The sequence below is a fragment of the Elgaria multicarinata genome, chromosome 10 (genome assembly GCF_023053635.1).
Source record: "Elgaria multicarinata webbii isolate HBS135686 ecotype San Diego chromosome 10, rElgMul1.1.pri, whole genome shotgun sequence".
NCBI lineage: Eukaryota > Metazoa > Chordata > Lepidosauria > Squamata > Anguidae > Elgaria > Elgaria multicarinata.
This window is the reverse complement of record NC_086180.1, coordinates 2210282-2229304: the sequence shown is the minus strand read 5'-3', so window position 1 is coordinate 2229304 and position 19023 is coordinate 2210282. Positions and strand designations below refer to the sequence as shown.

Below are 19023 nucleotides of genomic sequence, written 5' to 3'. Positions count from 1 at the left end.
GTTATTGGCCCTGTATCAGCAAGAAGAATTATATCTTTTTGTACGCTTGATTACAAACAGCATATGTACTAGGATTGTTGTAAATATCACCCACACTAGTAATACAATTTGCCTATTTTTCACTTCACATGTGAGTATTTATTTATTTATTTATTTATTACATGTATATACCGCCCCATAGCCGAAGCTCTCTGGGCGGTTTACAACAGATAAAAATAGTAAACATTAAAAAGTATACAAAATTAAAAAAAAACATCAAAAACATAAAAACAGCAGCATCCATTTAAAAACAACAATTCTGGGGTCCATTTAAAACAAGCTTAACGTTGTTAAACGCTGTTGAAATACTGTTAAAATGTCTGGAAGAAGAGAAAAGTCTTGAACTGGTGCTGAAAAGGTAACAACTGTATTTCATAGAATCATAGAATCATAGAATAGCAGAGTTGGAAGGGGCCTACAAAGCCATCGAGTCCAACCCCCTGCTTAATTTCTTCGATTCTAAGACACACTTTTTCCCCATATAAACATCTCTAAAAACAGGGTGAGTCTTAGAATTGCAGGTGCGTTTATTATTTCTTAGAATCAAAGCTTTTTTTCTGTTGGTGGTACTGAAATTAGTGAGTGTCTTACAATCGATGGGGTCTTAGAATCGAAGAAATTCTATGTTGGCACCAGGCAAGCCTCATCGGAGTGATCATTCCACAGTCGAGGGGCCACCACTGAGAAGGCCCTCTCCCTTCTTGCCATCCTCTGAGCTTCCCTCGGAGCAGGCACTCAGAGAGGACCTTAGTGTTGAGCGCAGTGAGCGGGTAGGTTCATGTCGGGAGAGGCGTTCCGTCAGGTATTGTGGTTGAGTGCCAAGCACCCCCGTTGTGTTTTGCTATTGCAACCACAGCCTTCTGTTTGTTGTACTTTAATGGGGATCAGACACATTCAAAGGAGGTTTAATGCTATCAGTGGCTTCTAGCTCCTCTGGGAATACCCGGGGGTTGAATCTCTTCATCAAGCGCTTGATCAAGCACCTCGGCAAACATCCCCCTCCCCCGTTGGGCAATGACTTATTCCTTCGGGGTCTTCTGAACCAGCCTTCTCTCCTACATTAGGATATTGCAAAATAATACTTTAAGGCCTGGCATGAGTAAAAGCTGAGGTTCATCTGTGAGTGTGCTTAAAATAAAATAACAACTTACATCAAAATGTGAAAATGCTCAACATTTTAACTGTTTGTTTTAAGTTGTGCTGAACCTTAAATGCGTCCAAAATGTTTTTGGTGTCTACTGTGAGCTCACTGTGAACTTCGTGTCTTCCTGGTAACTGTGGGCTCTTCTTCTTTTTTCAAGGTTCCTGGGCGAAGCCCACGTGCCCCTGCGAGACGTCCTGGCTTCTCCCAACCTAGCCGCCAGCTTCAATGCCCCTTTGCTGGATGCTAAGAGGCAGAGCACAGGGGTAAGACCCTTTCGTGGCGGGGGCGGGGCCACGCGGATCTGTGGTTGTCAGCGCTTGTGCTGACGCACAACCTCTATCCACTTCGCTGAGGGTCCTCTAGTTAGACAGCGGGGTTTTTTCCAAGGCCCCAGTGCGACCGTGTGACCCACACAGGTTCCCCCTGGAAGTGGGGCCGATTGCCCTTTGGGGATGGCGGAGGGGACAGAAAGCAGGCGGAGGCTCTTTGGCATCATTGACAGGCGGGAAAGCCTTCAGAGCCATGTGGGAAATGGCCCTCCAAATGTACAAGCAGCTCCAAATTTCCACTTCCAATTTGGGTAAAGAAGGGATGAGCATATCTTCTTTTTCATAGAATCATAGAATAGTAGAGTTGGAAGGGGCCTCTAAGGCCATCGAGTCCAACCGCCTGTTCAATGCAGGAATCCACCCTAAAGCATCCCTGACAGATGGTTGTCCAGCTGCCTCTTGAATGCCTCTAGTGTGGGAGAGCCTACAACCTCCATAGGTAACTGGTTCCATTGTCGTACTGCTCTAACAGTCAGGAAGTTTTTCCTGATGTCCAGCTGGAATCTGGCTTCCTTTAACTTGAGCCCATTATTCCGTGTCCTGCACTCTGGGAGAATCGAGAAGAGATTCTGACCCTCCTCTGTGTGACAACCTTTCAAGTATTTGAAGAGTGCTCTCATGTCTCCCCTCCATCTTGTCTTCTCCAGGCTAAACATGCCCAGTTCTTTCAGTCTCTCTTCATAGGGCTTTGTTTCCAGACCCGTGATCATCCTGGTTGCCCTCCTCTGAACCCCCTCCAGCTTGTCTTCGTCCTTCTTGAATTGTGGAGCCCAGAACTGGACGCAATACTCTAGATTTGGCCTAACCAGGGCCAAATAGAGAGGAACCAGGACCTCACGTGATTTGGAAACTATGCTTCTATTAATGCAGCCTCTTCTTTTCCATCAGCGACCGCAGGTCTTCCTCTACTTCTTAAAGATGGTTTCCTCTGTGGAGTCTCCTTTGGGCATCTTTTAGCCAAGCTTATGATGTTGGGTCTGCAAAGGCAGGGTGGGGGAAGTCATTATGCGTTGCTCAGTGGGGAGGATGTTTGTTGGGGAGGAACTTGGCTGCTTCCTACTCCAGGTCCCTCGAGGGCTCTTTTGTTTGATGGACAGTTCCTCACTGCTGGCTTCTTTCCATTGCCTGCCCTGCGGTTGGATTAACAGGATCTGAAAAGAGCTCTGGAAATACGGCTTGTGGGTTTCATCTCAGAGTTTCAGCCTCCTCCTTCTCAGGGCCTTCAGAGGAGGAGTAACAGGGTAGGATGAGGTGTATTGACCAAGCTGGCTGTGGATCATAGAATAGCAGAATCGGAAGGGGCCTACAAGGCCGAGTCCAACCCCCTGCTCAATGCAGGAATCCACCCTAAAGCATCCCTGACAGAGGGTTGTCCAGCTGCCTCTTGAATGCCTCCAGTGTGGGAGAGCCCACCACCTCCCTAGGTAACTTGTCCCATTGTCGTACTGCTCTAACAGTCAGGAAGTTTTTCCTGATGTCCAGCTGGAATCTGGCTTCCTTTAACTTGAGCCCGTTATTCCGTGTCCTGCACTCTGGGAGGATCGAGAAGAGATCCTGGCCCCCCTCTGTGTGACAACCTTTCAAGTATTTTAAGAGTGCTATCATGTCTCCCCTCCATCTTCTCTTCTCCATGCTAAACATGCCCAATTCTTTCAGTCTCTCTTCATAGGGCTTTGCTTCCAGACCCCTGATCATCCTGGTTGCCCTGCTCTGAACACACTCCAGCTTGTCTGCGTCCTTCTTGAATTGTGGAGCCCGGAACTGGACGCAGATGCCCTCATTGGTTTCATGTATTATGAGAGGAGAAGAAGAAAAATGTCTCCCTATCCACTTTGTCCACACCATGCGTAATTTTGTACACCTCTGTCACGTCTCCTCTCACTCACCTTTTCTCTAAGCTAAACAGTCCCAGAAGTTGTAACCTTTTCCACAGAGGGAAGTTGCTCTGGCCCCTTTATCATTTTAGTTCAGAACTCCAGGTCCCTTCCATCAATCTGGTTGCCGCATTTGGCACAAACTGCAATTTCTGAACCATCTTCAAAGGCAGTCCCACGCAGAGCGCATTGCAGTAATCTAACTTGGGATTTATTAGAGCATAGACTACTGAAGCCAGTTTATCCCTGTCCAGATACGGGCATAGCTGGGCCACCAACCAAAGCTGGTAGAAGGGACTCTGCTATCGAGGCCACGTGAGCCTCAAGTGACAGAGATGGTTCAAGGAGAACCCCCAAGCTACAAACCTGCCCCCTCAGAGGGAGTGCAACCCCATCCAGAACAGGTTGAGCACCCTACATCCGGTCAGCACTACCACCCACTAACAGCATCTCAGTCTTGTCTGGGTTGAGCTTCAATTTATTAGCCCTCATGCAGTCCATTGTTGCAACCAAGGGGGCTGCCTAGATGCTTTGAAAGTCTCATGGTCACTGCGTGGCGGTGCTGCGTCAGTTTTATGAAGCAACACCCATCGCAGGTCTTTCCCGCAAAGCTTTGATTTTAAAAAGTTGGGGACGTACCCCGATGTTTCACTGGAGCGAAGTGAATATGGCATGTTCGCTGTCTAACCTCGCTCTGGTGTCATGGCGGAGGCGTCCCTGGGTGGGTGGAAATCCCTGGTCGGTCCCCGTTTGCCTGGGCAGGGGTGGGACTGGTGAGCCGAATGGCTGCCGGAAAGCCCCCCCCCCCCCCGTGTCGGGATTAGCTGCTGCCACCCCAGAGCAGAGAAAGCGCGCGGGGGTTCCTTAAACACAGTGGCAACCTGATGTTGTCAACAAAGCCCCCAGGCACCGGCACATCCACGGCCTCCCTGATGACGGAGGAGAAGTAAACCTGTGTGTCATCAGCATACTGATGACAATGCTCCCCAAAACTTCGGATGACCCCACTTTACTGTTTCATGTAGATGTTAAACAGCATGAGGCACTCGTCAAAATGAAGGAGGGGAAAAACATGATGCGAATCCAATGAAAAAGAAGAGATAGTCTCTAGTGTTGGAAAATGGAAAAAGGTTTTTATTTTTTGTTACATGTATCTTCAATCTTTAAAAATTGTATTGTTGTAAAAGGACTAACTGTATCAAAAGCTCGACGCTTGGGATCTCCCGATCCTTCTTCAGGAGCTCCTGAAACAGAATAACATCCGTGAACCACAAGTCCAAATACCGTCAGCTAAAACAGCCAAATGCAGCAGTTTTTACGTTCTTTCTCTGCTGTAGACGTTCTTGCGTTTAACACACCCGCTCAACTGTTATCAACTTCTGTCCATGCCAATCCCTGTGGAACTCCTTACTGGGGAATCCATGGGGCTGAGCAATATTCCCCCCAAAACCCCATCTGGAGTTGACCATCCAAGTAGGGAGCAAAATCCCTGCGACGCCGTGCCTCCCACTCCCAACTCAGACCATCGCCCTAGACGGACACCACAGTTAATGGTACCGAAAGCCACCCAGAGATCGGGGAGAAGAGATCGCGCCCCCCTTGTCTCCCTCCCAACACAGGTCATCATATGGATCCATACCAAGGCTATTCCCACCCCAAACCTGGCCTGAACCCTGTTTGAAATGGGTCCAGATAGTCGGCCAAATCCACCACCCACACAGGACCTTGCCCATTTGGCTTCTGATTCTGGACGGAGGCTTCGTGCCCAGCCGTGAGCTCTGTGGGTGAGGGCTGACACCAAGTGGTGGATTGTTGAATTGCAACAGCACCTTTTTAGTGTCTCGTTAGGGTAAAAAGATGTTCATCGGGATCTGTGTGGAGCTCCGCTCCCTTTGTGTCTTGAGGGACTCCCGGACTTCTAGAGACAGCATCAAATCTCTCTCTCTCTCTCTCTCTCTCTCTCTCTCTCTCTCTCTCTCTCTCTCTCTCTCTCTCTCTCTCTTCCTCTCTCTCTTGCTTCCTGTACATCTGGCTCAGCAGATTTCATACAACACGAAGCAGTGACTGGCATGTTTTTGGCTATGCAAATAGAAGCCAAGAGGAAACCTGAGCGGCCTCAGCGCTGCAACCCGCCCCCCTGCAATTTGCAGAACAAAAATGTGCACATCATCGCCTCTATGCAATTAATGTCAGGTCTAGTTTGGCCCTGATTAATTCATAGAAGCATAGAATAGCAGAGTTGGAAGGGGCCTACAAGGCCATCGAGTCCAACCCCCTGCTCAATGCAGGAATCCCCCCTAAAGCATCCCTGACAGATGGTTGTCCAGCTGCCTCTTGAAGGCCTCTAGTGTGGGAGAGCCCACAACCTCCCTAGGTAACTGGTTCCATTGTCGTACTGCTCTAACAGTCAGGAAGTTTTTCCTGATGTCCAGCTGGAATCTGGCTTCCTTTAACTTGAGCGAGTTATTCTGTGTCCTGCACTCTGGGAGGATTGAGAAGAGATCCTGGCCCTCCTCTGTGGGACAACCTTTTAAGTATTTGAAGAGTGCTATCATGTCTCCCCTCAGCCTTCTCTTCTCCAGGATAAACATGCCCAGTTCTCTCGGTCTCTCTTCATAGGGCTTTGTTTCCAGACCGCTGATCATTCTGGTTGCCCTCCTCTGAACACGCTCCAGCTTGTGGAGCCCAGAACTGGACGCAATACTCTAGATGAGGCCTAACCAGGGCCGAGTAGAGAGGAACCAGTACCTCCCGTGATTTGGAAGCTATACTTCTATTAATGCAGCCCAAAATAGCATTGGCCTATCTTGCAGCCATATCGCACTGTTGGCTCCTATTCAGCTTGTGATCTACAACAATTCCAAGATCCTTCTCGTTTGTAGTATTGCTGAGCCAAGTATCCCCCATCTTGTAACTGTGCATTTGGTTTCTATTTCCTAGATGTAGAATTTGGCATTTATCCCTATTAAATGCCATCCTGTTGTTTTCAGCCCAGCACTCCAGCCTATCAAGATCACTCTGACGTTTGTTTTTGTCTTCCAGGGTATTAGCTATCCCACCCAATTTTGTGTCATCTACAAATCTGATAAGCGTTCCTTGCACCTCCTCGTCCAAATCATTAATAAAAATGTTGACGAGCACTGGGTCAATGTTAGGAGTTTAAATGTTTAGGAGTTTAATGCCTGCTGGAAGAGGAGGGTCTTAACCTGGCTTTGAAACATATGCAGTGAAGATGCCAGGCGCATTTCCCTGGGAAGGAGGTGGGGGGCCTCCATGGAGAAGGCTCTTTCCCTGGTAGCCACACGTTGTACCACTGTGGGCTGCAGCACCGAGAGAAGAAGAGTCTCTGGAGATGACCTTAGCAATTGGGCAGGCGCACAAGAGAGAAGTTGCTCCTTCAGGTAGACTGGTCCTAAGCCATTCAGGGCTTTGAAGATCAGCACCAACATTTTGCTTGCAGAAACAGGCGCTTCCTAGCGGAAGGGTTTGGCCCTGGGGGCTGCTGCTTTGGTGCTCCTGTCCCCAGTTGGACATGCAGCAGTTTGCTGTGGAGGAGAATTGATGTGACTCAGAGGTGACACATAAAACATGTCCACCAGGAAGCAACCCTTACCCTGGTAGAGCAAGGAGGCAAGGGACGCCTGCCCACTTAGCCTAGAAGAATATATATATTTGTGCAAGAGAAGCCTCCATTGTCCTCTTTGTGGGGAATGAGTGAGTGAAGGGGGCAATAGGCGGTAGAGGAATCTGCAAAACAGTTTTGATATATCTGCTTTTCCTTGAAAATAATAATGAAAAGTGGCCATTTCAACATGGCCACATTTCAGCACATCTGGTGTGTGTGTGTGTGTTTTCTCTTCAGGATATTTCCTGGGACATAGCGGCAGTCAGGGCAGAGTGAACCAAATCCACTCATTTCAGTGGGGGTTCACAGAATTCTAGGGATGGAGGGGGTCTTGTGGGTCATTGGTTCTACTTGCTGGTCAATGGAGCTAGAGCAACGCGGAGTGATGTCTGCCCAGCCTCTGCCTGGAGAACCCCAGTGAGGCTTACCAGCCCTCAAGGAAACTGGTTCCATTACCAAACTTCTGTTACTGTCAAGACGTTTCTCCTAATACTTTAGGACTCTGAGGATTGAACCCTTGGCATTTAAAGTTAGTTGAAGCATCAAACTGAGGCATTAGCTAGACCTAAGGTTTATCCCAGGGTCATCCCGGGATCATCCCTGCCTGCTCCCGGGATACCCTGTGTGTCATTTACATGAACAGGGATGACCCCGGGACGATCCCGGGATAAACCTTAGGTCTAGCTAAGGCCTGAGTGGAAGCATCGCTTGCAGGGAGTATGCAGGTATGCTCGGTCCAAACTCACCATATCCTTCTTCCAGCTGGTTTCTTCTTTGTTTCTCAGGCATGTCTGATCCTGCAAGTCTCCTATATTCCACCTCCTGGGGCTGCTCCTTTGTTCCCCCCTCCTGCCCCTCCTGAGCCAAATCCAACTCCCACGGAGCTGGACACAATGACAGGTAAGTAGGGTATTTCCCCCACAGTCTGCACTGGCTTCTCCTTCTTCTCCTTTATCATCTCCTCCTCCTCCTCCTCCTCCTCCTCCTCCTCCTCCTCCCTCCTCCTCCTCCTCCTCCTCCTCTTCCTCCTCCTTATCTTGGATCAGGCTGGAAATCCATCTGGTCCAGATTTCTGTCTTCAGCAATGGCCAGGCAAATGTTGCTGTTCCTTTTGATACGTGCACTTGATTATTGCATTCTTTGTATTTCACGTTGCCCTGGGAGCTCAAGCAGAAGGGAATCTAAACACACATCTGTGTTTAGATCTCAGCTGAGGTATGAAGGGTATTGGGCCATTCCGTAGTGCATTTGGTAATTGCAGCTAGCCGGTGGTTCACATTATAAAAACACACTTGTGGAATTCTCTGCCCACGGAAGTCCCACTGGCACCTATGTTGCCAAGCGAAGACCTTTTTATTTTCCCAGGCTTTTCAATTGCTGATGTTTGTTATAATCTCAGCTGGCCGTTCATCATGTTTTGATGCCACTGTAATTATGGTTTTGCTGTCTTTCTTTCTTTCTTTCTTTCTTTCTTTCTTTCTTTCTTTCTTTCATTTTTATATTGCTCAATAGACGAAGCTCTCTGGATAGTTTCCAACTGTTAAAACCGTACAATACAGCAGGATGATAAAACATAATACAAAATGTTTCTGTACAGCACCATGAAAATTGATGGCACTTTATAAATAAATCTTAATAATAATAATAATAACAACAACAACAACAACAACAACAACTTTAAAACTGTAGTATAACACCAAAGTAAAAACCAGTAGTAGGGTAAAGATCGAAATCATCATCATTATCATCATCAACAACAAATTTAAGGGGAAAAAATGGAAGAACTAAAATGCCTTGGAGAATAAAGTGGTCTTCACCTTGTGCCAAAAAGACCATATCATAGGTGCCAGGTAGGTCTGCCTGGGTAGGATATTCCATAACTGGGAAGCCACCACCGAAAAGGCCCTCTCCTTAGTAGCCACCTGCCTCACTTCATTTGCCAGGGGCACCCAGTTGAGTACCTCTGAAGACAATCAGTGTCTGAGCAGGTATGTATAGGAGGAGAGGATCTTTCAGGTAAACTGGCTTGTATTTGTTTTGGATTTTTAAAATAATGTATTGTTTGTGAACTGCCCTGAACATGTCTCTTCAAAGACAAGATATACATCTTTTAACCAAGCAAGCATTCTTTCTCTGTGGGGGCACCCCGACTGTGGAATGCCCTCCCCTGGGAGGCCTGATTGGCACAAACATTGACTGCATTTCGATGCCAAGTAAAAACATGGCTTTTTAACAAAGCCTTTGATGGTTAAACTCACTGGCACGTTGTTTTAACTGCTTTAACTGCTTTTAAATTATATATTGTTTTAACTTGGATCATGGTTTAATTTGTTTTTAACTGTGCATATTTATTGTTTTATACTGTATGTTTTTATCTGTACGCCGCTCAGAGATCTTAGTGATATAGGGTGAGATATAAATGTTTTAAATAAAATAAATAATAAATAATTCTTCTCTTTCCTGCAGATACGGCTGGAGAGGAAGAGGCTGAAGACCAGCTTGGGACCGGAGACGAAGCTGAGCCTTCCACTGGGCCTTCTGCCCCAGATCAGCCCTCCTTTCCCAAGAAGCCTCCATCACACATCGTACATGGGATCAAGAGGAGGAAGACCACTTCTAAAAAGCTGCTCTCCAACAAACCCCAGGACTTCCAGGTGAACAGCTATCACCAGGCCCACATTTGGGTGGCTTGTGCCTCTCCCTGGGTCTAATCCTGACCTTTGTGCCTGAACTCATCAATGACCCACTTTCTAGTCTGACTTCCTGCCCCTTGGCAGAAGGACTTTGCAAAGGCCACGGTGGCTCTAGTGCAGCCTTCCTCAACTTGGGGCGCTCCAGATGTGTTGGACTGCATCTCCCAGAATGCCCCAGCCGGAGCCGGCTGGGGCATTCTGGGAGTTGTAGTCCAACACATCTGGAGGGCCCCAGGTTGAGGAAGGCTGCTCTAGTGCAACCCACATGGAGGGCACCAAATTGAGTGTGTGTGTGTGTGTGTGTGTGTGTTGCATTAGGCACTGTTTTGCATGCTCACTTTGTTCTCCATGGCTACAACTTCCTTTTAAAAACATGAAACCTGGGCATCTCCTAACTGTGGAATTAAAAACGTTCTGCAAGGTGTATGCGTGAAAACAGCAAAAGCACAGCATACGATAACGGGATTGCTCCTCATTAAATATAAACACGAATTTTCATTGATTCGAATCTAGGTAAAGAGCGTCACACTGCAACAACAACAGTGATTTATTTCCTGATTTTTTTTTATAGTGCAGTTAAAAATGCGCACATGCGCATATACGATGATTAGATGCTATGGAGTAGAGACGATGGAAGCTATAAATTTGAAATGCAGAGCTCCACAGATTCATATCACAGACAAACTGGGAGTTGGGGGGGAAGGAATGAGGCAGCCGAGGAGGATTCTCGTTTCCCCGTCTTTATTGTAACAAGCTCTTTCTGCGGACCTCCGCAGAATCAGAGAATTCAAACTAAGAACAGCGCGAAGGAACGAGGCAGTCGATAGGTGGGAAATCAGGAAATTGACCAATCAACTTGTCCTACCCTTAAAGCTCTGCCCACATATCAAAATGCAATTTAACTCCCCTAAAGACACATAACCATAACGTGGTGCAAACTCAGACATGAACCAAAAGTCGCAGTAAATTGCAACTACGAATATGTGCATTATTGCGTTAAAAACCCAGCACTATGATGAATGGACGGCTGCATCATGTGTCCTGAAATGTGAATATGCGCATTTAGATCGGGGTAAACAAGCCATATAGACAAGCCCCTGGTGACTGCAATGCGCATGCGATGGAGGTGTCATGCATCAAGTGAACTTCCGTGAGCAGGAGGCTCTCGCTGAGTGGGCCGTGGATGTTTGGTGGCTTCATAGAATCATAGAATCATAGAATAGCAGAGTTGGAAGAGGCCTACAAGGCCATGGAGTCCAACCCCCTGCTCAATGCAGGAATCCACCCTAAAGCATCCCTGATAGATGGTTGTCCAGCTGCCTCTTGAAGGCCTCTAGTGTGGGAGAGCCCACCACCTCCCTAGGTAACTGATTCCATTGTCGTACTGCTCTAACAGTCAGGAAGTTTTTCCTGATGTCCAGCTGGAATCTGGCTTCCTTTAACTTGAGCCCGTTATTCCGTGTCCTGCTCTCTGGGAGGATCGAGAAGAGATCCTAGCCCTCCTCTGTGTGACAACCTTTTAAGTATTTGAAGAGTGCTATCATGTCTCACCCCAATCTTCTCTTCTCCAGGCTCAACATGCCCAGTTCTTCCAGTCTCTCTTCATAGGGCTTTGTTTCCAGACCCCTGATCATCCTGGTTGCCCTCCTCTGAATACGTTTCAGCTTGTCTGCGTCCTTCTTGAATTGTGGAGCCCAGAACTGGACGCAATACTCCAGATGAGGCTTAACCAGGGCCGAATAGAGAGGAACCAGGACCTCACGTGATTTGGCTTGGGCTTGCTGTTTCTGAAACGGCTCTTCCTTTCCATCTGTAGCGGCAAGACGTCTTGCTGCTGGAGTCCTACTCTGGACCTGACAGAGCAGGGTCCAACCAGGAGGCTTGCAGCATTTCGCTTCCGTGCTCCCTCATTTCTCACAACATTCAGAGCTGTTCTCTCTCCCTCTCTCTCGGGGATTTTGATGGCAACCTCTCGTCTCCTTCTCTTCCCTTTTGGAATTGCAGATCAGGGTGCGAGTCATCGAAGGGAGGCAACTTCCGGGGGTCAACATCAAACCTGTGGTGAAAGTCACAGCAGCTGGGCAGACAAGGAGAACCAGGATCCGGAAAGGGAATGGACCACTTTTCGATGAGGTGAGGAGGAGATGGGAAGAGGAGAATGGGAGATGGGGGTGTAGTTTGTCTCTCGAGTTGGAGAAGTCTTAAATCCTCCCCTGAATTAGCCAAAATAACCTGTGAAAATAAAATCAACTCCCCAAACTGACTTCTGTTATCAAGCCCGTAATGGTTGGGAAGGAAGACATCTCCCAAACGTGCCCCTCTGCCTCCTGGATTGCAGCCTGCCCCATCCTGGTGCCCCCCTGATGTGTTGGACGACAAATCCGAGCATCGCCCAGCCACCATGAAGAAGGCTGCTCCGTTGTAATCCTTTAGGGCAGCCTTCCTCAACCTGGGGCGCTCCAGATGTGTTGGACTGCATCTCCCAGAATGCCCCAGCCAGCTGGCTGGGGCATTCTGGGAGTTGTAGTCCAACACATCTGGAGCGCCCCAAGTTGAGGAAGGCTGCTTTAGGGCAACAAACCAAAATGGCTGCCAGGTGGAGGACTGTTTCAAAGGCCCCCTGTTGGAGATCTTTCCCTTGATGTTGCAAATCTATTCTTGGGGGGCTGCAGACCTCCGCAGAGGCGGCCTCTCGAACCACGTGGCAAACTGTGCCCCTTTTACAATAGCCTCTGCTTAGCAGCTCTTCCATGTGTAGTCTGGGAGGGACCGAGAGAGTCAGTGTTATCTGTTCAACAAGGGGAGCGATGGCCACCAATTTGGATGGTTTTAAAAGGAAATTGGATAAATTGCTGGAGGAGAAGAAGGCTCTGATGGCGATGTGCTAACTCCCAGTATCAGAGGCAGTGAGCCTGTGTGTGCCAGTTGCTGGGGAACATGGGTGTCGGAATGCTGTTCCCTTGTGTCCTGTGGTGGGTTTTTGGTTGGCCACTGTGTGAACAGAATGCTGGACTAGATGGACCCTTGGTCTGATCCAAGTTTTCAGCATGGCCTCATGCACAGACTTTTCCAGGGGGCCGAGGGTGGGTGGGGATGGGGAGAGAGCAGGGTCCAGATGCTGTTGCCTTCCATTTTCAACCCCCCTAATGTTTTCCTGCCACTTCTTCCATTTTTTTTCTCTTACCACAAAATAATCCGTTAAGAAAGAAAACACGGAATAGCTGCACAGTGGCTTTTAATGGTTAGCGATTGGAGCCCTCTGTCTGGAAGCATCCTAAGTTACGTCAGAAGGGACAAACGGAGTTAGCTGCTCCACAGACTGGTATCCTGCCCCTTCTACAGCCTGAGCATCTTTCAGAAACTTTATATGACCTTTTAATGTGGGTGTTTTGGGGTGTGTGTGTCCAGGACCAAGCAGGAGAACAGTCTTTATTTATTTTATTTATTTATTTATTACATTTTTAAAGTTGATATAGGATTAAAATACAGAGTTAAAACAGTAAAATTTAAATTTAAGTTAAAATTAAGTGTTAAAATACTGAGTGAATAAAAAGGTCTTCAGCTGGCGACGAAAGCAGTACAGTGTAGGCGCCAAGCGGACCTCTCTGGGGAGCTCGTTCCACAACCGGGGTGCCACAGCGGAGAAAGCCCTCCTCCTAGTAGCCACCTGCCTCACTTCCTTTGGCAGGGGCTCACGGAGAAGGGCCCCTGTAGATGATCTTAAGGTCCGGGTAGGTACATATGGGAGGAGGCGTTCCTTCAGATAACCTGGCCCCAAACCGTTTAGGGCTTTAAATGTTAATACCAGCACTTTGAATTGGGCCCGGACCTGGACTGGCAGCCAATGAAGTTGTAAAAGGACTGGCGTAATGTTCCTTTCACTGTAATGCGATGGTGTGTGATGGTACGTATATTGGTGTCTTGGGTGAGCCCTGTTCTCTCTCTCTCTCTCTTTGTATTTCCCACAGACCTTTTTCTTCAATGTCTTTGAATCCCCAATGGAGCTTTTTGATCAGCCCATATTCATCACAGTAAGTTCTGGGTTGGGGGATGCCCACTTTTTTTAGACATCTCAGCACAGTTATCTCACAGTTCGTTTGGAGTGATTTGGGGTATGAGTGGGCCTCTATTCCACTTGGAAAAAAGGGTCGACCTTGCTAAGATGTTTGCTAGTTATGTTTCGTTGGCACAATGCAAAAGGCCGTTGGCCTTTTTTTCCTTATTGCAAAAGGCTGTAAAACTCCATAACTCAAAGGATTTTCAGATGTTGATATTTTATTTATTAGCTTAAACACCTTGCTTTTCTTCATGAAGTGAACTCAAAGCAACTGATATAGTAAAACAAATTGCAATACAGAAAAACAAACCCAGTATAAAATTACAAAAATCAAAGACAAATAACAAAACAAAATTTAGATTTTGAGAACTCAACATTTGAGTTTAAAAGTTGAAACCTGATAGTTTTGATTGGTTCAATAAATGAATACAGTGAATACGACACTGACTAAATTCTAATTCAAGACAACCTGTTAGATACTGCCAACTGTTGACTGCAGCTACAAAATCTTCAGATGTCAAATGGTGCTGCTGAATATAAAATATTCAAGAAACATTTGCTTGCCTTGTGAATGTACAAAGAATATTCACCACTAAAGTCTGCAGAGAACAATTTTACGGAGAAATTTTGCAGGGAAATTTCATTTCAATTCTGACTGATGCAGGTGCTGTGAATGAACACTGTAGAATAATAGGAAAAAAGGAAAGGAACCTCTCGTGCAAGCGCTGAGTCATTACTGACTCTTGGAGGGACGCCAGCTTTCGCTGACGTTTTCTTGGCAGGCCTTATAGCGGGGTGGTTTGCCGTTGCCTTCCCCGGCCATGATTACCTTTCCCCCAGCTAACTGGGTACTCATTTTACCGACCTCGGGAGGATGGAAGGCTGAGTCGACCCGAGCCGGCTGCCTGAAACTAGCTTCCGCTGGGATCGAACTCAGGCCGTGGGGAGAGTTTCGACTGCAGAAACTGCTGGGATCAACATCAAATATAAAAATACTATAAAATATATAAATGATTTAAAACATATAAAACAACTACATTATTAAAATAACAGCCAGACATTTTAAAATCCGACTAGGTAGGCCTGCCAGAAGAGATCAGTCTTTATACCTTTTTAAAATTCAGAAAGACTGTTGAGTTGGCTGATCTCTCCCGGCGGGCCATTCCACAGTCTGGGAGCAGCAGAAGAGAAGGTCCTCTGGGTAATACTTGTTAGCCTGATTTTGGCTGACTGCAGTGGAGGACCTGAGTGCGCGGGGCGGATTGTATGGGAGAAGCCGATCCTGCAGGTAGCCTGGACCCAAACCATGTAGGGCTTCAAAGGTGATAACCAACACTTTGTACATCACCTGGAAGTATAAATCATTCTTCATTCACTGGACAATTTGTTCACTGTTATGCTTGCATTGCCTGGATTTCTGATGGCCTAGTTTGGGCTTTGCATCAAGGAGAGGGAGTCCTGGCATTAAGAATGAGAATTGCATTTTAGGATTTTTATTTTTATTTTAGTAATTTTGTGTCCTGGAAATTCACCGGATTTCCCATACTAAGCTCAGTCTCAGAGCCCAGGCAGAGAAACCACCAGGAGATGAGAGAGATGTAGGTGAAGAGGTTGGACACGATGGCCTTGTAGGCCCCTTCCAACTCTACTATTCTATGATTCTAAGGTGTTGTGTCTATTACAGCTTTCCTCAACCTGGGGCGCTCCAGATGTGTTGGACTACACCTCCCAGAATGCCCCAGCCAGCTGCTGGCTGGGGCATTCTGGGAGTTGCAGTCCAACACATCTGGAGCGCCCCAGGTTGAGGAAAGCTGGTCTATTAGGTCATGATGCTAAATTTATGGCTGGAAGAAGCTGGGAGACCTGAAGGAATGGAAGATGGTTATTGTGAATTGAAACCTTGGGAGATGTTGCTTCAGTCAGTGGAGTCTTGTCTTTTGCCTTTCCAGGTGGTTGACTCTCGCTCGCTCCGGACGGACTCTGTCATCGGGGAATTCCGGGTAACGGTGTCCTTTGTTTCATTTCTGATTGGCTGATGAGGCCGCTTTTTCATTTCTCCACACAACGTACAATTGAGGGACCCACGGATTTTGGTTTGGTTTTCTAGCCAGCCATTCCTTGTCACCGCCTCCTCCCTTGGGTGGGGTCCTTTCTCTCCTGTGTGCTGGGCTTTGGCAGGAGAGAGCAGATGTGGCCATGGCCACCTCCTCCAGAAGCCCATCCAAAGGGGGATCTTTGTGCTAAGCATGTGGGAGGAAGAGGTGGGAGAGGAGAGGCGGGGGACTTACGGGACCCTGATTCAGGAAGCCCGGATGAATTATTCTTTCTGCTTGTATTTTACAGATGGATGTTGGGACAATTTATGCTGAACCCAGTGAGTGGAACATTTACGGGGGCGGCTTGGGTTTTTACTTCCTTTTGGAAATTGAGTGGTTTGTTCAGCATGGAGTAATCTGAGGATGGGGTGTGTCTTTTGCGGCTTCTGCAGAAAACAAGTTTTGAAACATTTTTATTTGTAGAACTTGACCATTTTTTTTCTACTAAAAAAAGGGGGCATAAACTCTGAGGTGGGGGAGAAGGACATTTAGAAAGACAGTTATGATGCAGAATCGTGTTTGTATCGGCCAGTCCAAGTCCTCGTGTCCTTTTTACTAGTTGTGTAAAAGAGAGAGAAAGAAAGAGAGAGAGAGAGATTTGAACAGGTGCAACTTGTTACGCAGCAGGGTGTGGCAATTGGCACCACTTGGGATTTTGCACAGTCCATTAAGGCCTTCTGAGGAACACTGGACGGAGATACAGGAAGGGGCCTTCTTCTGCTGTCAGACCCAATACATGGGAGAACACCCTGACCCAGGAGGACTGGGTGCCTCCTACCTTGCTGGTGTTCCATCATCATCTGCCAACCTTAATTTTCCAGCAAGCTTTTGTATGATCTGCTGTATAGTTTTGTTTTATTTAGTCTTGGCTTGGGTTCAATATAATGCTTTAAATGTTTTTGTTGTTCTTGTATTTTTAGCAATGGTTTTTAATTTTGATATTGCATATCTTTTTTTTTTTTTTTAAAAATGCATTGTTTTGTAAGCTGCTTTGGAAGGAAAAAAGTAGGATATAAATTCCTAAAGCAGTAATTTCCCTCTTTTAAAGGAACAGGCACCGTGTGGTCTTCTTTTATGTTAATAGATGCATGATATTTATTTATTTATTTTTGCATTTTAATCCCACCCGTCTTCCTCCAAGGAACCCAAGGTGGTGTACATAATCCTCCTCCTCTCCAATTTATCCTCACAACAACAACCCTGTGAGGTAGGTTGGGCTGAGAGATTGTGATTGGCCCAAAGTCACCCATTGGGTTTCCATGGCCGAATGGGAACTAGAACCCGGATCTCCCAGTCTGACACTTTAGCCACTACACCACACTGGCTCTACATGATATATAGTACGAATGTGTGATAGCAAGTTTAATTGTGTCATCCAAGTACTCCTACTTTATATGATAAGCGTTGCCCTGTCCAGGCAGCTGAATTAGTGAGTGTCAATTTCTTCTCCTTCTTCCATAGGGCACTGCTTCATCCGGAAGTGGCTACTGCTTTCTGATCCGGAGGATTTTTCAGCTGGAGCTCGAGGCTACCTGAAGGTCAGCTTGTATGTCCTGGGCTCTGGCGATGAAGTGCCTGTGAGTATCCTTTCACAGCTGAGGATATTTTTTTTTTAAAAAAAGCCCCCAGTTGAACAGAGGGAGACTAAAAATCAAAAACACCCTGAGGTTGTTCTTGGGGTGGAGCCAGTTGTAAGATTTTAAAAGCTCCCTGAGGTCCCATGTTGAGCTCTGAAAACTACGCTTCAGGTGGGAAGACCAAGAATGGCCTTGGAGAGTCTGTATTGACCAGCATCTGTGATGTCAGCGACATACCTTACACAGTTTTGCAACTCCCTCCCCCTCAATGTTTGTGAATTTTTTTGAGGGAGCAAAGAAGATGGAATGTATATAACTGTAACTCTTAATATGCTGCTTTAAAATATAAAGAAAGGTTACTTGCCTACTTGCGGGAGAGGCTGGACTGATGGGTGAAACAACATTCTATTTGTGAAAGCAGAACATGCCACCAATGAAGGGTGTGCTGAGAACACTGCTAAAAGTTGCATCTGTATTCACCCTGGAATTTGTGTACATCTGTATTCACCCTGGAATTTGTGTACATCTGTATTCACCCTGGAATTTGTGTACATCTGTATTCACCCTGGAATTTGTGTACAAGCTCTCTGATTCTTGCAGATGGATGGCCTGGTAGTGGTGTGGCAGGTGGAGTTTACTTTTATCTCCTTTCGTATCACCCCAGGGCAATAATAATAATAATAATAATAATAATAATAATAATAATAATAATAATAATAATAATTGCAACCACCTTCGAGCGACACAACATTTCAAAACATAGTAAAACTTTAAAAGCAGCAAAATGTATAAAAACAGCATGAAAACACAGGATCCCAGCCCAAATAAAACACATCAAATTAAACTAAAAGGCCTAAGAAATTAAAGAAAGGTCTTTGCCTGCTGCTGAAAAGGCAATAAGAGGGGGAGTGCTTGGTGAGGCTCCTCAGGGAGAGCATTCCACAGTGGTGAGGTGCCACCACGGAGGAGGCCTTTTCCTTGGGAAACCCCAACTGTAGCTCATTGAGTGGGGCAACCTGGAGAAAGGTCTCCGTTGAAGATTGTAGCGTAGGGCGAGGTGCAGGTGGAGACAGGCGATCCTTCAGGCCCCTGGTCCCAAGGCATAAACGTCCCAAGAAATTGACAGCCTGTCCTTTTCACTTTTTCCGTCTTTCTCATCCCCCTTGTCACAGATGGAGAAGAAGGACACCGCAGAAGAGAAGGAAGACATTGAGGGCAACATTCTCCGGCCAACCGGGGTTTCTCTGAGAGGGGCCCACTTCTCCCTCAAGATCTACCGAGCTGAAGACCTGCCCCAGAGTGAGCGTGGGAAAAGTGCAATTCCATCGGGGAGGGTGGGGGGAGGTTTATTGAGGGCAGGACCAGGATGGGGAAAAGTGCAGTGGAGGCACAGCCATGGGGGAAACACGTCTCGTTTTCAGGGAAAGGACTTTACGCGGTTGAATCTATTGTAACACCCACAGATAAAGGTCCACGCTCAGTGGGGGAGAACCTTTAGTTGAACAGTTAAAACAGTCACACGACAATCAAAGTTTGCTTTTCAACACAGTTTAGAAGGAGCTGTACAAACACACACACACACACACAAA

General features: G+C 46.8%; 1 protein-coding gene across 2 annotated transcripts in view; it reads left to right on the top strand.

Moving 5' to 3' along the window:
- DYSF (dysferlin) overlaps positions 1-19023 on the top strand; it is a 201087-nt gene that overhangs the window by 35675 nt on the left and 146389 nt on the right. For both annotated transcript variants that reach the window (XM_063135826.1, XM_063135825.1), the window contains exons 4-12: positions 1341-1446; positions 7797-7911; positions 9478-9665; positions 11709-11837; positions 13673-13735; positions 15711-15761; positions 16105-16135; positions 17319-17434; positions 18607-18733. In XM_063135826.1, the coding sequence (XP_062991896.1) occupies positions 1341-1446; positions 7797-7911; positions 9478-9665; positions 11709-11837; positions 13673-13735; positions 15711-15761; positions 16105-16135; positions 17319-17434; positions 18607-18733 (926 nt within the window). The remainder of the gene's footprint in view (positions 1-1340; positions 1447-7796; positions 7912-9477; positions 9666-11708; positions 11838-13672; positions 13736-15710; positions 15762-16104; positions 16136-17318; positions 17435-18606; positions 18734-19023) is intronic.